General features: G+C 39.6%; 1 protein-coding gene across 1 annotated transcript in view; it reads right to left on the bottom strand.

The window, feature by feature from the left end:
• Positions 1 to 18,290, bottom strand: part of Ctnna1 (catenin alpha 1) — a 144,264-nt gene that overhangs the window by 15,417 nt on the left and 110,557 nt on the right. The window contains exon 10 of the mRNA XM_042692034.1: positions 3,656 to 3,748. Within this exon, the coding sequence (XP_042547968.1) occupies positions 3,656 to 3,748 (93 nt within the window). The remainder of the gene's footprint in view (positions 1 to 3,655; positions 3,749 to 18,290) is intronic.

Genomic DNA, 18,290 nt, shown 5'->3' with positions numbered 1-18,290 from the left:
TAATCTCATTCTCTTCTCTCCCTTCCCACTTTCCAAAATAATTTCAACACATTTCATGGTTCCATTTTCATAGTCAGAATTTCTATCAATCACATTCATAGTGGCTATACTTGTTTAGAATTCCCACCAATGGTGTACAGTGTGCTTTTGATTTGCATTTTATGGCTAAGGAAGTTGAACATTTCCCTATGTGTCTATTAGCCATTTCTATTTCTTCCTGTAGAACAGTCAGTTTGCTTGTTTATTATTAACTGGGTTATTTGTTCTCTTGCTGTTTAACTTTTTGAGTTCTTCATAAATTTAGCTGGTGAAGACTTCTCTCCTTCTACTTTCTCTTGATTCTGCTAATTTTTAGAATAATGCAAGGTGTACTCTTAGACTACCACCTCTCTTTTTTCTATGTTCTTTCTACTATGATCATTTCATCCATGAAACTGACATCCATTTGCCAAATATTCATACATGTCCCACTCAGACCTGTTATTGTAACTCCTAAGTCATTTCTAACTACATACCCAAAGCTAAATGGTATATCTCAGATATTTCAAATAATTGAATACAAAACAATGTAAAAATAATGATGAAAGGGGTAAATTGATCAATATGCACTGTACTCATAAGTTGACATGCTGAATTGAAACCCCTCTGTATAACTACTTAAAGAAAACCACTAAGCCAGGCACCAGCGGCTCACGCCTGTAATCCTAGCTACTCAGGAGGCTGAAATCTGAGGATCATGGTTCAAAGGCAGCCCAGGCAGGAAAGTCCATAAGACTCTTATCTCCAATAAACCATTAGAAAACTGGAAGTGGCGCTGTGGCTTAAGCTGTAGAGTGCTTGCCTTGAGCTGAAGAGCGCAAGGGCAGCGCCCAAACCCAGAGTTCAAGCCCCATGACTGACAAAAAAAAAGAAAGAAAGAAAACCACTAATGATTTCCTGTACAAAACTATACTTTCTGGGGTATCCTGTTAAATTCTTGATCATTCAAATTCAAATAAACACTACTGCTTCAGACAACAAGAGAACTAAATTTACTTAGTCTAGCTCTATCCCTTCAAGTCTTCAAATCTGCAAGTATGGTTTGGACACTAACACTCACTTCTCCTATGTCCATTTTAGTAGAAGAAGTCCTAAGAGAAAGAAATGAGGGTTTCCAATAGCAAACTCAACCCTGTGCATATGGCCTAATCACACATGGTTTACACACACCAGCATTTTCATTAGGCTGTACAGACTCTCCGTGTGATTTTTTGGTAGGCTTTAAGATCATTTATATAAATATTCTTGGTAGGTGTGATCAGCATATGTTACCATCTGTTTCTGCAGATATGTGGAAGCATTGTCACTTTTCAAGCATTTCAAAACCAAATGAAGAAACAAAGATATTAAAAGCAAAGATAAAGCAAGCCTGAGGAAAGAATGCTGAATCTTTAGATATCTGCTCTAAATTGATCTATGATTTGGTCATCCATAAACTTTATGGAGGTGTTGATTAAATCATTAAGTTTCTAGATAGCAATCAATCACTGGCAGATTTAATGACTGATTAAGCTGAGAAATGTTCCTCAGAAGATGAGGATTCATCATTGAACTAACCAATCTCACTAATATTAAGACAAATTTATTGGCAAAGTAACCTATCTTGAGTAGTGGGGGTGTTTATATGAAAAAGCAAAGTACAGGTATTACATATGTGTTCTGAGAATAGTGATAGAGGTAACAAAAATTTCATTTCATTCTCTCTGTTCAGTTCCTCTAGCTCTTGCTCCTTTTTGTCTGTGATCACTAACATCTAGTAGTACATGCAGAGAAAGGTTAATGTAAGTCCTCAGAGTGTTCTCTAAGCATTCTCTACTTGAAAAAAGATGGAAACTCAACCTCTTCCATTGAAATAACACCACTTAAGACTGTTGCGAAATTTGTGAGTGGGCACTAAAGGTGTGACTCAAGTGGCAGAGCACCAGCTAAGCAAATTGACTAAGTGCCAGGCCCTGAGCTCAAACTTAGTTTCCGGGGGAGGGGGTTAGGGGAGGGGGAAGATATGAGAGTCTCAGTAAGCACTTCCTCCTGGGAAACACCACTGGGTACTCAAAAAAGTGTTCCTTGTTGAGCTTTTTTTTTCTCCTTGGAGGGGGGGGGGGGGGTGTCCAGTAGTGGGGCCTGAACTCTGGGCCTGGGGGCTGTCCCTCAGCAATTCAGCTCAGGGCTAGCACTCTACCACTTGAGCTACAGCGCCACTTCCGGCTTTTTTCTTTTTGCTTATGTGGTGCTGAGGAATTGAACCCAGGGCCTCAGGCATGCAAGGCAAGCGCTCTACACTGAGCCACCTTCCCAGTCTCAACTTTTTTTTTTTTGTCAGTCGTGGGGTTTGAACTCTGGGCCTGGGTGCTGTAGTTCAGCTCTTCAGCTCAAGGTGAGCGCTCTACCACTTGAGCTACAGCGCCACTTCCAGTTTTCTGGTGGTTTACTGGAGATAAGAGTTTCATGGACTTTCCTGCCCAGGCTGGCTTTGAACCAAGATCCTCAGCATTCAGCCTCCTGAGTAGCTAGGATTATAGGCGTGAGCCACCGGCGCCCGGCTTTCTAATAACTTATATAAACCTACAAAAGTTAAGCTTCTACATTAGTAGCTGGCTGCATTAAGTTATTAATATTTGTTTTATAAGGCTTTAAACTAAGACCAGCTTTTTGTTTGTTTGTAGCAGTTCTGTGGCTTGAACTCTGGGCCTGGGCACTTTTTGTTCAAGGCTAGCACTTTACCATTTGAGCTACAGTACTACTTCTGAGTTTTTTTTGTGATTAATTGGGAAAGAATAGTCTCACGGACTTTCCTCCCCAGGCTGGCTTGAAACTGTAATCCTCAGATCTCAGTCTCTTTAGTAGCTAGAATTACAGGGATGAGCCACCAGCACCCAGCTAAGACTAGCTTTTGAATGTGGTTCCCTTAAAAAAAAAATCCAAATTCCAGTCACTAAGATTGTAGCATGTGAACAGCTGTTAAGAGTTTCATGAGAAAACCATCACAGTTCCAGTCTGTTAATATTGCCGGAGCTCACCCCTCCAGTGGGTGCCGACAGGCACATGGTGTGGTCAACTGCCATTCCTCACTTTCCAGGAAAAAAAGCTATCATGCATTTTTTTTCTTCCTTTTTTTTTTTTTGGGGGGGGGGGGGGGAGGAGGGGATTTTGTTTTGTGGTACTGGTTATTGAGCACCGGGCCTCATGCCTGTTCTACCACTAGTGCCACATTCACAGCGTAACAATAAACGTTTTTATAATTATTTTTCAAGATTTCAAGGAGAAACTGGGTACTGGTGGCTCGTACCTATAATCCTAGCTACTCAGGCCGCTGAGATCTGAGGACCAAGGTTCAAAGCCATCCTGTGCAGGAAAAGTCTGTGAGACTCTTCTTCCAATTAATCTCCAAAAAGTTGGAAGTAAAGTTGTAACTAAATGGTAGAATGCTAGCCTAGAGTAAAAAAACTCAAAGACAGGGCCCAGGCCCTCAGTCAAACCCCAGGACCAGCACTGAGTGCATACATGGGCATGCATGCACACACCAAGATTTCAAGGTGATCTCACTGTGACATTTCCATATATGCATATAATACTGTCTTTTTTAAGTGACAGCATAAACTTGCTAACTGTACGTTACCTGAGGGCAGAGGGCTTCTAACTGGCTTGCAGACATCCGAACAAGCTTTACGCCTTCTTCATTGTTTGAGATGGAACAGGCCAAATTGGCAACCTATAAAAGAAAATAAATAAATAAATCAAACAATCTCTGAGGATTGTCCATTTTGAATCCTAAGGAAAAGAGACATATACCCTCCCCGACCTCTGACCTTCCCAAAATATATGAGAGCACCTAAGGACCTTCACTTTTCACAATTATTTACGAGTACATTATTTTTAAACTGTTTTAAGCAAACTGTATGGGCTCATAACATGTATCATATTGTAGGTTGGTAGCAGAACCTATACTTACATGCTTTGCAGGTTTCACAGGGGCACTAACCTGCCTGAACAGAAACTTCTTAGAGGCTCACTAGCATAGACTGAGATACTAGGAGAATTAAAGAGAAACTTAGTACTTAAAGATGGATTTTGTAGCCTTTTTTTTTTTGGGTGGGGGGTAGGGGGTCAGTTGTGGGGCTTGCACTCTGGGCCTGAGTGCTGTCCCGGAGCTCTTCAGCTCAAGGCGAGCACTCTATCACTTGAGCCACAGCACCACTTTCCATTTTGTTTTGTTTTTTGGTTAATTGGAGATAAGAGTCTCACAGACTTTCCTGCCTGGGCTGGCTTTGAACAGTGATCCTCAGATCTCAGCCTCCTTGAGTAGCTAGGATTACTGGTGTGACCCACCAGCGCCTGATGCTACAGCTGTTCTTAAAGAAATCAAAAGTTACTACTTTCATTTGATATTTCATTTGAATACAAGTCAGTTTTTCAAATTAAAAAAAATGAACATGATGATGGATCCAATGCCATCCTAACCATGTAGGATTTATAAGGAGCTATTAACCCAGAACACCTGGGGGCCTGCTGACAACAAGAATCAGGAATTCTTCCTAAGACTTGAAAGTAATGAAATGCTCTATGTTGCGATTCCTCAGAACCTCATTCTGAGTGTACATGGCAGAGGTCATTCGGGTAAAGACAACCTTGGTGAATTTAGAGGCTGATATTTCTGTGGCCTCCATAGCAATGGATATATATAGGTTGCGTCCCAAACAACGGAAGACTGTTCTCAAATCTGTGATTCTGCCTTCCACCCTCTATCACTACTAACACAGCTAAACCCTTGTTTATTTTATTTTGGTGCCAGTAGGGTTTAAGACTGCTTATGTTTGGCACTCTACCACTTGAATCACACCTCAGGCCTGGCATTTTGCTGGCTACTTTGGAGACAGTCTCATAAACTTTTCTGCCTGGGGTTGGCTTCAAATGAGATCCTCTGATCTCAGCCACCGGATTAGCTAGAGTAACAGGTGTCACTCACCAATGCTCAACTATTGTTTTATTTCATTTTACAATCTTGTGAATCCTTACAATTGTCCAATAAAAAAAGTTTTCTATTAAGAAACAAATGATTATGTAAGAAATCTTTACTACAGATCAGACACATGAAGCTGGTATGTGGTTATGGCTAAAATGTCAGCCATCTTTTCTTTTTCTTGACACAAATCCCAAAAACAAAGTTTATGGAAGGCTTGCTTCAAAACAGTACTTAAAAAATGTTTTTTGATGTACTGTTAAAGCAGTAATGCTCCAGAAAAACACAGTGCTCATTTCAAAAGGCCTGTGCAGAGGAAGCAGCACCTGCCACGGACACCCCTCCGGAGGAATGACTTTCCACTCACCCTCCAGGGTCAGGGCTACTCACTGTAACAATGACAAATATGCAGATGCAGCAACTGAGAGGCCAACTTCATATACTATTTAGTGCCAGGACTGAATATAGTGAAAGGAGGGGCATGAGGGGAGAGACCTCTTTTTTTTTGTGGATTTTACCATATATTGTTATTATGGTGTTTACCCTCATAACTCATCAACAGCTTTAAGTGTACATTACAATTGTTAACTATAGTTTTTTTTTAATTATTATTACTAAGGTCATGTACAGAGGGGTTGTCTTTTCCTAAGTCAGATAATGCATACTCTTTGGGGGAAGAGGGGTAGTGTCTCCTGAGAGGCTTCTTAAACTACCTCTTTCTGGGGAAATTTGGTAATCTGGAAATCTAAAATAACAGTTAATATTGTGACTAAAAAGAGTGGTAAGTCTGAGCCCAGTGTAATACCACAAACCTGTAATCCCAGAATTTGGGATGCTAGAGTGTTCCAGGCCAGTAAGGGAATACACAATGAAACCTTATCACAAAGCATCAGACAAACCCAAGAGTACGTGAATCTGAATTCAAAATACTTTGTCACACTTAGATACCAGAGAACCTAGCCAAGTCTACATTTTATGAGAGTGCTTTGGACAATTTGGTCCTGAGAATAAATTATTACATCTTGTTAACACTGATTGCTGCTGACTGCAGTTGAACTTAAGACTCTGAGCTGGGCGCTGGTGGCTCACGCCTGTAATCCTAGCTACTCAGGAGGCTGAGATCTGAGGATCGTGGTTCAAAGCCAGCCCGGGTAAGAGAGACTGTGAGACTCCTATCTCCAATAAACCACCAGAAAACCGGAAGTGGCACTGTAGCTCAAGTGGTAGAGCGCTTGCCTTGAGCTGAAGAGCTGAGGGACAGTGCCCAGGCCCAGAGTTCAAGCCCCACGACCGACAAAAAAAAAGAAAGAAAGAAAAGACTCTGAAAATCTGTAAAGCCCTGAAAAAGTTAGCCTTTTAGGTTTATTAATTTTAGAAAGAGCCAAGTAAAAGGAAAAGACTGTCAAAGTCACAAATGTTCTATATTTATTCCATAATAAATTACCTTTAACTAAAATAATGTGAATTTTGTTGTTGGTCCCCCCTCCTTTTCTGATGCTGTACCAGGAATTAAATTCAGGGCTTCATGCTGTCTCAGTTGGCTTTTTACTCATTCCCTCCCTCCTAACATTTTACTTACCTTACATTAGTGGAGTGGGAGGAGACGTCACTGTTGTATTTCCATACATGCTTACAATACATTCAATCTCACCCCATAAATCACTCCCTTCCCCAAAACATTTTAACAGGTTTTATTGTTTTCATAATTGTAAACAATCTATTTCAATCATACTCATCTTCTTTCATCCTCATTAACCAACCCCTTTCTCCTGCTAGCACCCTCCTCCTTGCCACAAACCTGTTTCTGTTCTCCCATCCTCCACACCACTACTGATCCTAACAACTTTCATGCAGGTTATACTGTTTTCTCATGCGCACGCACGCACGCACGCACACACACACACACACAGCTGTTTTCTCATGTATACACACACACACACAATTTCAAAATTATTCATTTCCCTTCCCTCTTTCTCTTCTAAGTAGTTCCTCACACACATTATATACACATCCACACTTATATACGTACACATACACACACGCACGCACGTACACACACATGTCCATTTTGAGATCTTCCTAACCATTACTCCCCAAATCACAGGGGAAAAAGTGAATAAAAAAAGATTAAGCCTCCAGAGCTATTTAATTTCCAGGGAAGACCACTGGTGATTTCACTAGGAGGAACAAGCATTCTAAGAGTCTTAGTTGCCTAAGAAGGAGGAAAAGATAATGACAATCCAAACTGTAATTTAAAATTCATTTTATTATTATATTTTACTAATAAAATAGCAAGTCTGTGAACAACCTAAACTAAAAACGAGGAAAAATATAGAAGGAGACAGACTACTCATCAATCTAAAAGAGAAGATTGTTAGAAAAGGAGAATAAAGATGGAAGATGAAGCTAGAAAAAAAATTTTTTTATGAAGTGGTAAAATGAATCCACATGTCAGTAATGCCAATGAAGCCCTCAAGTCTTTACTCTTCCCAGTTCTGTCACAGGTAACCTGAAGGCCACATGTACATTAACACCCACCACATCATAGCTGTCTGGGTGGCAATCAAACATTAGTATCTTGCCTTTTTGGGGGGTACTTTTTATATTATTATTGTTGAGGATTCTTACACCAAAGCCAGCATAAGTTTTTCTACACTTCCTCTTATAATAAACTGATTTCCTTGGGGAGAAGGGAAATGTTCATGTGTTGTTTTGTTTCAATCCTGAACACAACAATTACACAACTGATTATGTTTTGTTTCCCTCCAAACTCCCCCCACTCTACCACTACTTGTAGTTCAGTGTGAAATACAAACTCATGCCAGGAAACTAAGCTAACAATTTTCTACAATTTTTTTCTTAGTCGTAATTTTCTACATCTCTCTTTATCATGCATGTTCTTATTCAAAATAAACCATACTAACCTAATTTTAGGAGAAGGTGCAATATCTATATATCTATACAGATATTTGTAGTTAGATATAAAACAGGATATGAAATAATTTGTTGAAATATTAAATTGTTTGGCTTTTTGGTAATTTTTTAAAGATTTTATTTGTAGATCACCATTTAAATGATCTTGTAATCACTTTTACTTAGATGGTTTTACATGAACCATTTTAAAAGCTCCCTAATCTCACAGTACTTCTACAGAAGATACCTATGTAAACATGAGTCCATCATTAGTCCTATTTCCTGATGAGAAAACAGGAGATCCAAGATTGGAAAAAGTGGTTTCTCAATCATTCTGACCATACTCCAAGAGAAAGATGAATCTTGAGGCCTCTGAGAATAAGTGCCTTTCCTGATCAGCTGCAAATTCAAGGTGGGGGAGCTTATCTGGGATAAAGCACATGTAAAATAAGTGTGTCTCAGCCGGGCCAGTGGCTCATGCATATAATCCTAGATACTCAGGAGGCTGAGATCTGAGAATCATGATTTGAAGCCAGCCAAGTCTGTGAGATGCTTATCTCTAAGCATCAAAAAAAGCTGAAAGTTGACCTGTGGTTAGATGATAGAGCACTAGCCTTGAGCACAAAAGCTCAGGGACAATGCCCAGGCCCTAAGTTCAACCCCAGGACTGGCATTTAAAACAACAACAACAAAAAAGTGTCTCATATAGCCCAATGCAGCTGAAGATATACCCCCTTGAAAAAGTAGGAAAGCCAAATTCAACATGCTTTGAATTGTCCTGAAGAATTCTTGACTCTCTTCTTTCAGTTATAGAAAACTAAGCATTTAATTTGCTATTTCCAGAATTGCAGCCTATAATGTCATACAGAAGCATTAAGATTTTCTCAATGGTACTTAGCTAAGTAGTCATATGTCATCAATATTTAATTCAAATGCCCTTTATGCAGACTTCTTCAAGCTATTTTATGGCATATTATCAGAATACCACAAAATTAAAAGGTATAAAAAATGCAGACCATAGCTGTGCGCTGGTGGCTCACACCTGTAATCCTAGCTGCTCAGGAGGCAGATCTGAGGATAGTGATTCAAAGCCCAGGCAAAAAAGTCGTGAGACTCTTATCTCCAATTAATCACCAGAAAACCGGAAGTAGCACCGTGGCTAGCAATGAGTGCTAGTCTTGAGCTGAAGAGCTCAGGGCCAGTGCCCAGAGCCAGAGTTCAAGCCTCACAACCACCCAAAAAAGAAAAGAAAATGCAGACCATTCAATTTGCAGTTAAAAGCATACTAGTTACATTCCCTTTTGATTCCCAATTCATGAGACAGGGAATAAGATAAAAATCGTAGTGTAGCAAATTTATCATAAGAGGCACATTTTCATATAGTATCTGAGGCTGAAGGAAAAGGGATACTAAATGATAGTTTTTATAGGCAGGATCTAATGAATAGCATTTTCAACTATTTCATTTTCTCAATTTATAAAATTGAAAAAAAACTCAAGAGTAAAATTAAAAGGAATACTGATTGCTCTTTAGCTATTATGCCGTGTGCAGCCAAAAGGAATGAAACAATTAAAAAGGACATATAGATATTGCATTATTGGCAAAAAAGTATTAACCTTTTTATTTTTATTTTTTTGGTTGGTCATGGGGCTTGAACTCTGGGCCTGGACACTGTCCCTCCGCTCTTCAGCTCAAGGCTAGTGCTCTACCACTTGAGCCACAGCACCACTTCCAGTTTTCTAAGTGGTTTAATGGAGATAACAGTCTCAAGGTCTTTCCTGCCAGGGCTGGCTTTGAACCGTGATCCTCAGATCTCAGCCTCCTGAGTAGCTAGGATTATAAGCGTGAGCCACCAGCACCTGGCAAGTATTAACCTTTTTGACAGCAAGTAAGTTTTTACCTCAGTATACTTCCAACTGCAGAGCTACATAAAAGAAATCCTTAACTTTATATGAGAGAAAAAAACAAGTATAAAAAGTGTTATTAATGCACTGGGATATAATAAATTATACAGGATTCTAGATACTCACACAGTGAGACCAGAAGAGGAACACAAAGGCACAATGCTAAGAGCCTCTTCATATTTATACAAAATAATATACATACTGAAATGAACTCCTAGATATGGAAACAAGAGGTTCTCCCCCCCCCCCCTTTTTAAGTTTTTAGTCTTTGATAACCCTGTCTTTTTTAACTTATGTATGGTATATTCAAGAGTATATCTTCAGGACAGGGTGGGGAAGGGTACACAACTTGAAGGAAAAAGGTACAGCAGTGGAGTTCACTGGACATTGACAAAAGTGAAGTATACAACTCCTGGGTAGAGACAGAGTGGAGGGGGGAGACTTGGAGAGAATGGGGGAACAGAAGATACTGTACAAAAAGAAATGTACTCTTACCTGACTCATGTAATCCCTCTGTATATTACCTCTATAATAACAAGTAAGTTAATAAACTAAAAAAGTGTTATTACCTAGAAGCTATGCTACAGATGAGAGATGAGTCTCAATGCTCACTCCAAAACCAAAGAAAATGGTGGAGTCACTTAGTTCATCAATACTAGCCCCCTCAGCTCCTGCTCCCTCAAATGAAAAGCTTTGGGGACATAAAACAACTATGCACACTGCACATAAGACAAGGGACTTCAGGGCTCCAAGTATGGTTGAAGTGGTAGAAATGCCTGCCTAACAAAAGAGACCAAGTTCAAACCAAAACTACCACCAAAACAACAAAATTGATTCAAGAAAACATTATGTGCATTATAGAAACTGAACAATGAAATCCATTTAAACTTTATGATCCCTAATGAACAACCTAAAAGGAGGAAGAGAAGAAAGGAGGGAATAAAAAGGGACTTCCAATATTCCGTAGGAAATTACTGAATTCTACCCACAACTGATAACCATGGTATGAAGCAGTCATAGGTCTTACCTAGATCTTCAGAAAACAATAGTCAAGAGAGAGCTCATAGCAAATATTCTGATATTTGCTTTTAAATAAAAATTTTAAAAAAAATCACAAAAGTCATTTAAGAAGGATCTGATAGGCACTAAGACCAAATACTAATTGACACTTTGTATACACAGAAGGACTGGAGTAATTTGAAACTGTTAATAAAACACTAGTCTATGAAAATTTTATTCTTAAAATAAATCTTACATTTCATCTGCTCTGAGGGCAATTATTTCTATTAAAGTAATATATGACTTCCAAAATCCAAAAGTTTGTAAGAGACAGCACTTCACCTTCAAATGTATTTTGGTCATGTATTAAAAGGCAAGTGAAAAAAGTTTTTGTACTTATCTTTTACTTCAAATGCTGATAAAATGGAGGGAGGGAGAGAGGGGGAGAAGGGGAGAGAGAGAGAGAGGGAGAGAGAGAGAGAGAGAGAGAGTTTTACTAGAAAGCTAAACTCAGGGCTTTGCCATTGCTAGGCAGCCGATCTAACACTTGACCCATATCCCCGGCCCTTTTTGGTTTAGTCACTTTGGAAAAAGGGTCTTAAGTGGCGCTGTAGCTCAAGTGGTAGATAGCTCGCCTTGAGCTGAAGAGCTGAGGGACAGCGCCGAGGCCCAGAGTTCAAGCCCCACGACTGACCAAAAAAAAAAAAAGTGGAAAAAGGGTCTTGTGTCTATGTCTTGGTCAGCCTGGACTGCCATTCTCCCACTTACCCTTTCCAAATGGCTAAGATGACAAGTGCTCATCACCATGCCCAACTTAACGGTTGAGAGAGAGTCTTGCTAATGTTTTGCCTGCCTCAAACTTCCATCCTCATGCATGACATGATCGGTCTTGGTCTCAGATTATATTTTCTTTTATTTTTTTTTTTTGGGTCCGGTCGTGGGGCCTGACCTCTGGGCCTGGGCGCTGTCCCTCAGCTCTTCAGCTCAAGGCTAGTGCTCTACCACTTGAGCCACCGCGCCACTTCCAGCTTTTTTCTTATGTGGTGCTGAGGAATCGAACCCAGGGCCTCAGGCATGCAAGGCAAGCACTCTACAACTGAGCCACCTTCCCAGCCCCTCAGATTTTATTTTCTAAACCTATCTCCCCCCCTTCAGTATGCTGCATTACAGGAAATATATACACTATATAAAATGTTATTTTCTCTAATTCTCCCTGGTAGGAGATAATTTCCATGTGGGTAAGGATTTTCTTAAAAAATTCACTACCATATCCTCAGTACCCAGAACACACCTACTTAGATATATTAGGAACTCCCTAAATATTTGCTATAAAAATCTTGTTAGAATTTCTTTTCCCCTTATTAACTAGAGAAAGTTTACTTTGATTTTAGAAAGCTTTGTTCTAACAAAAGAATGGAATATAAAATGGAATAAAATACTACTCAAATCTTTGTCTCTTAACCTTTAAAAGTCTAGATTTTTCTCATCCTCACAGTATCCCAAAAAACTTCACAATTAATTGTCTCATATACACAACATGCAACATGATGCATAATCCTCATTTGTATATCAATACTTGTGTATCAAGATTACCAATACTTCAAAACACAACAGAACTCACTAATGGACAATCAGTCATAATGCAAGCTCTACGTTTCTCTAAGCACAGTCCTCAGACCACTGAATCAGTCTCTGTGGATGGTGGTTTAGGAATCTGAGTGATGAGCATCTTAGTGACTATTTATGACCTCTGAGAGTTAACTAGGAAGTTCATTCATCTCCTAGCTGTTGGGCACCTAGTATGTTCTAAGTGTTACTGTAGGTCCATGTTCTCAATTTACACTCTATTGGAGTATGTGTGGATTAGAAAAGAAAATGGAGCACATCCAGTAAATTTCAATAGTATATATGACAATGAAAGGAGAAAAAGAAATGATTGCTGAAGGATGGGATGGAGGAAGTACAAAAATCTAGGAAGCAGGGCTGGGAAGGTGGCTCAGTGGTAGAGCACTTGCCTTGCATGCCTGAGGCCCTGGGTTCAATTCCTCAGCACCACATAAGCAAAAAGAAAAAAGCCAGAAGTGGCGCTGTGGCTCAAGTGGTAGACCGCTAGCCTTGAGCTGAAGAGCTGAGGGACAGCGCCCAGGCCCAGCCCCACGACTGGACAAAAAAAAAAAAAACAAAACTAGGAAGCCTCTCTGTAGAGATGACATTTGGGCAGAAGAGTATAGGTGGTGACATGCTGTCTAGTGAGGGAGGAAGAAGAATAGCAGGGGCCAGTCAGTAAGGAGATTGGAAAGGCGGGCAGGGCATCCTATGGGCCATGGTTTGCCCTCCTAACTTTAGGATTTGATCACAACTGTGCCTAGACACCATGGGGTAGATGGGTGAATAGGGTTGGTCTGAATCAAAGGAATCAGATTTAAAGAGATGGTGCTGTTGCCTTTTCAGAAAAGATGCAAGAGGAACAAAAGTTCAAGCAAAGAACTGAGTTAGGCTGCTAGAGAAATCAATGAGGTATTATAATTTGGACTAAGAAGGAAATTGCAGAAATACATAGCAGAAAGTTATGTAAGGACTGAGGATTACATATTAGGAGGAGGAGATCAAGGGTAAGTGCTAGATGTGAGGCTTGAGAAACAAAGTGGAACTGTAAAAATGGGAGCAGGAGAAGCAAGGGAAGGAAAAAAATAGTACAAGCATGTTTATTAGAGCACTGTAAATAACAGCAATGAAAACAACCTAAATGCTTACTGGTAGGAACTTGTTAAATAAGTGGATTACTTAGCAGTGGACATAAATGTTAACCCATGTATACCATAATATGGAAAGAAGGGTATGACAAGTGGAGTAAACAAAATATACCACAACACATTATATCACTTGCTACCAACAATCCAGCATGGTATCAATGTATTTAAAAACCCAATTTAGATAACCATGTTTGAATCTACTCCAATGTTTTCTTCTTAGGCCTTATTTTATTTTACAAATGTGCTAAAATCAATTTATAATCTTTGCTTTTTATTCAAGGCTATTTTTTAAATGGCAGTGTCCCCAAACTGCACGAAATCTAAATTGGCACTTTTATATTTCTCCGCAATCCACTATGCTTCACGAGATGCTTTTAGGCACTCTTGTAATTTCTCTAATAAAAAAAAACTTGTCACAGACAACTCTTAGGTATACCCTAGCTAGTGCCAGTCCTTGTGGTAGCCTGTATCCACAATGCAGCAATGACACAACATTCCCACATAGTTCTGGAAGGAGCCTGATTTTTCGGCCTGAGGGATTAGACGTGAGATTAGGTTGTTTAATACCAGGAGCGACTAGTTGTATGAGGTAAGCAGAACCTAAATGTTCATGAGGAAAACTATACTTACATATACACATATGTAGTTACATAGTTTTATATATATATATATTACACATATCTATAGTATTACATATGCACACACATACAGGGGAGGACACATCAATGCTGTTAAACAACAAAAAACAAGGTCAGAATCACCACTCTTGATTCAACACTGGTAAGTAACTTTGCAATTAGCTGTCTTGAGCCATGTCCCCAACTCATTTTGCTTTACTTATGTTCTGGAATGGCAACATGGTTTTTTTTCCCAGGTCTGGGCTCACACTGAAATCCTCCCACCTGTGGGAGGATAGTCATAATGATAGGCACAATACCATGAGTGGATTGTTCTGATGAGATGGAGTTTTGATAGCTTATTGTTCTAGATAATCTTGAACAGCAAATTTCCCAATCTCTGCCTCCCAAGTATTTGGGATTACAGACATGAATCACATGCCCAGACTAGACAAGTATTTCTTTTCTTCTCTTTTTATTAGTACATACTAATTATACTAAAGGGTTTCTTTGTGACATTTTCACAACTGCATATAATGTACTTTTATCAAATTTCCCATACTATTACTGTTTCTTCTTCCCTAGTAATTTATAACTGGTTTCCATTGTCCTAATTTCACATAGTCTATGAAGTACTTTGCTAGATATGATTCTATGATATGAAGTTACTGGATAGACAGCTAGGTATGGTGGCATGTACCTGGAATACCAGCTGTTAGGTACACTTGGACAAGAATATCATGAGTTTAAAAGGCCAGCCTGGGTTCTATAATCCAAAATCCATACAAAGGAAGACTACTGGCTGGGTGTAGCTGTGCACACTATAATCCCAGCTATTCAGGAGGCAGGGTTCAGAAAGATGTGGACTAAGGCCAGCTTGGGCAAAAATAAGCCAGACTCCTATTTCAACCAGTAAGCTCGGTGTGGCACACACCTGGGGTCATAGGGGGAGATAAGCCTAAGGTAAGAAGATGGCAATACAAGGTTGGTCTTGAGCAAACACATGAGACTTTATCCTCCTCTCCAGAATATAAGCAAAAAAAAAAGGAGGGCCGGTAAGAAAGGGGGGGACGAGAGGTATATCTCAAATAGAGTTCCTGCCTACCTAGTAAACATAGAGCCCTAAGTTCAAACCTCAGTACTGTACCTTCCCCCCCAAATTAATTAATATAGTAACAGAATCTATTCTTGTAAGTAGAAAGGCAGCTAAAACAATTACCTAGTTACCTTAAACTATAGTTACCTAGTTTTTATGGAATGATCATGGTAGAGATTGAAAAAAAGAAGGGGAGTAGGGTAAACATGTTCTATTTAGACTTCTTAGAGCACAGGATAAAAATAGAGAGTTTCTTAACTGTTTTAAAAAGGCCAATTATATACAACAGTTATTCAACCAAAAGAATGATTTCCAGCGACAAGCTGAAAGGTTCTATCTTATGCTTATTCTTAAATAACATTTCTAAAATATCAGATTATATAAATGTAAAGAGAAAAGATACACTTAGTAAAAACAAAAGAAATGGCAAAATTTGGGAGAGGCAACCAACAATATGAAGAATACTAGCAGTGATTTTGATGACTGTTAGAGACGATCTGAAAAGTTTTTATTAGATGGGTATTCAAAACTATACATCTAGCCAAATACCCACTACTCTGACAGGAATAGACAAGATGGCCACTGTAAAGAAAATGTAAAGAAAAATGGGGGGCTGGGAAGGTGGCTCAATGGTAGAGCTCTTGCCTTGCATGCCTGAGGCCCTGGGTTCAATTCCTCAGCACCACATAAGCAAAAAGAAAAAAGTCGGAAGTGGCGCTGTGGATTAAGTGGTAGAGCGCTAGCCTTGAGCTGAAGAGCCGAGGGACAGCGCCCAGGCCCAGAATTCAGGCCCCAGGACCGGACCCCCAAAAAAAGAAAAAGAAAAATGGGCGCTGAGTGATGTCGAGCTTAGAGGAAAATCACCAATTGTAGCCATTGCCTGAAAGGCCAAAACACTCCCATCAACATTCAATACAAACAAAGCTAGTAGCTGAGTATTTCAGTCAAATAAAAACACTGTAAATACACTGATATTTAGGTTAAAAGTGCCATTGATTAAGGCAGTGTTATTTATTAAAATGTCTAAAGAGCCAGGCACTAATGGCTTATGCCTATGGTGCTAGCTACTCAGGAAGCTAAGATGTGAGGATTGTGGTTCAAAGCCAGCCCTGGCAGCAAAGTTTCTAAAACTCTTATCTCCAATTAACCACCATAAAAAGTGGTACTAAATTGCAAAGTGGTAGAGTGCTAGCCTTGAGCAAAAGAGCTCAGAGACAGCATCCAAGCCCCCCCGCCCCCCCCCCCCCCACACAGAGTCTAAATAGCATGTGTGAAATTTGAAACTGTTCACAGTGAGTTACTGTTTTGAAGCCAGGCGCCGGTGGCTCACACCTGTAATCCTAGCTACTCAGGAGGCTGAGATCTGAGGATCCTGGTTCAAAGCCAGCCTGTGAAGGAAAGTCCGTGAGCCTCTTATCTCCAATAAACCACTAGAAAACCAGAAGTGGTGCTGTGGCTCAAGTGGTAGAGAGTTCGCCTTGAGCTGAAGAGCACAGGGACAGCGCCCAAGCCCAGAGTTCAAGCCCCACGACTGCCAAAAAAACAACAACAACAAAAAAAAAACTGAAGTGGCACTGTAGCTGAAAGTGGTACAGCACTAACCTTGAACAAGAGTTCAGGGACACACTGTAACAATGAGACATAGGTATAAAACACTATGTTGAAAATGAGGGGGTGGTGGGGAAAAAATGGATAGTAGGGGAAAACAAAGAAGGGGGTAACAATGCTCTATAGGAAATGTACTAATTACCTTATTCATATAACTAACCCCTTTGTATAGTATCTTTACAATAAAAAAAAAGAGAGAGTTCAGGGACAGTGTCCAGGACCTGAGTTCAAGCCCCACAACCAACCATCAAAACAAAAACAAACCCACTAAAGAAAATATATTTTCTTTTTTCCCCCCTTTTTTTTAAATTGTGATTAAGTGATTACATAATTTCCCAAATTTCCCAGTACTGTGGAATAATGATAGAAAACATATTTTCAAAAAGTTTCTGAAAATGTTTTCACATGTAGTCAACATGTATTGATAATCTATTTTACATTCTTTTTCCATATTATATACTAATAATATTTAACTATATATTGCATAAAGTATCCCAATTCGTAAGTGTGTGGCAGCAAGATGAATTGGGAGGATTCAGAGCAGATTGTGGCTTCCCTCTCCTAACTGCGAGAGACTCATCAATGGAATATTCCACCCCTGAAGGAAACATGTTTCCAACGAAGGAGTCTAAAAAAGACTGATGATTAAAAAAGATACACAGAAAGAGACTTACACCTCAGAATGAAAACCTTTGATTATATAAAGAAGAATTATTTACTCTGCTGTTAACATACAGACTTGATTCCCTGGACAGAAAAGAAAACCTGATTATTAAAAAGGCAGAAACTCAGCTAAAAAGACAACCAACTAATTGGGAAAAAATATTTACCAGCAATATATCAGACAAGGGGTTAACATCCTGTATATATAGGGAACTCAAGAAACTAATCCCTCCCAAACCTAAGAAACCAATTACTAAATGGGTAAGGGAACTAAAGAGGGACTTCTCAGATGAAGAAATAAAAATGGCAAAGAAACACATGAGGAAATGTTCATCATCCCTGGTGGTGAAGGAAATGCAAATAAAGACAACCCTGAGATACCACCTTACCCCAGTCAGAATGTCCCACATCCACAAATCAGCCAACGACAAATGCTGGAGGGGATGTGGAGAAAGAGGAACCCTATTACACTGCTGGTGGGAATGTACACTTATACAACCACTTTGGAAAGCAGTCTGGAGGGTCCTTAGAAAGCTAAAGATTGACCTCCCTTACGACCTAGTCATACCACTTCTAGGCATCTACCCTGAACAACAGGAACCAATATACAAGGACACGTGCACCTCCATGTTTATTGCAGCACTGTTCACAACAGCTAGGTTATGGAAACAACCCAGATGCCCCACCACAGATGAATGGATCCAAAAATTGTGATATCTATACACAATGGAATATTATGCA

This window comes from Dipodomys spectabilis, unplaced genomic scaffold (assembly GCF_019054845.1).
Source record: "Dipodomys spectabilis isolate Male_0828 unplaced genomic scaffold, ASM1905484v1 ptg000147l, whole genome shotgun sequence".
NCBI lineage: Eukaryota > Metazoa > Chordata > Mammalia > Rodentia > Heteromyidae > Dipodomys > Dipodomys spectabilis.
The sequence above is the reverse complement of the archived record's forward strand: the minus strand, read 5'-3'. Positions and strand labels throughout refer to the sequence as shown.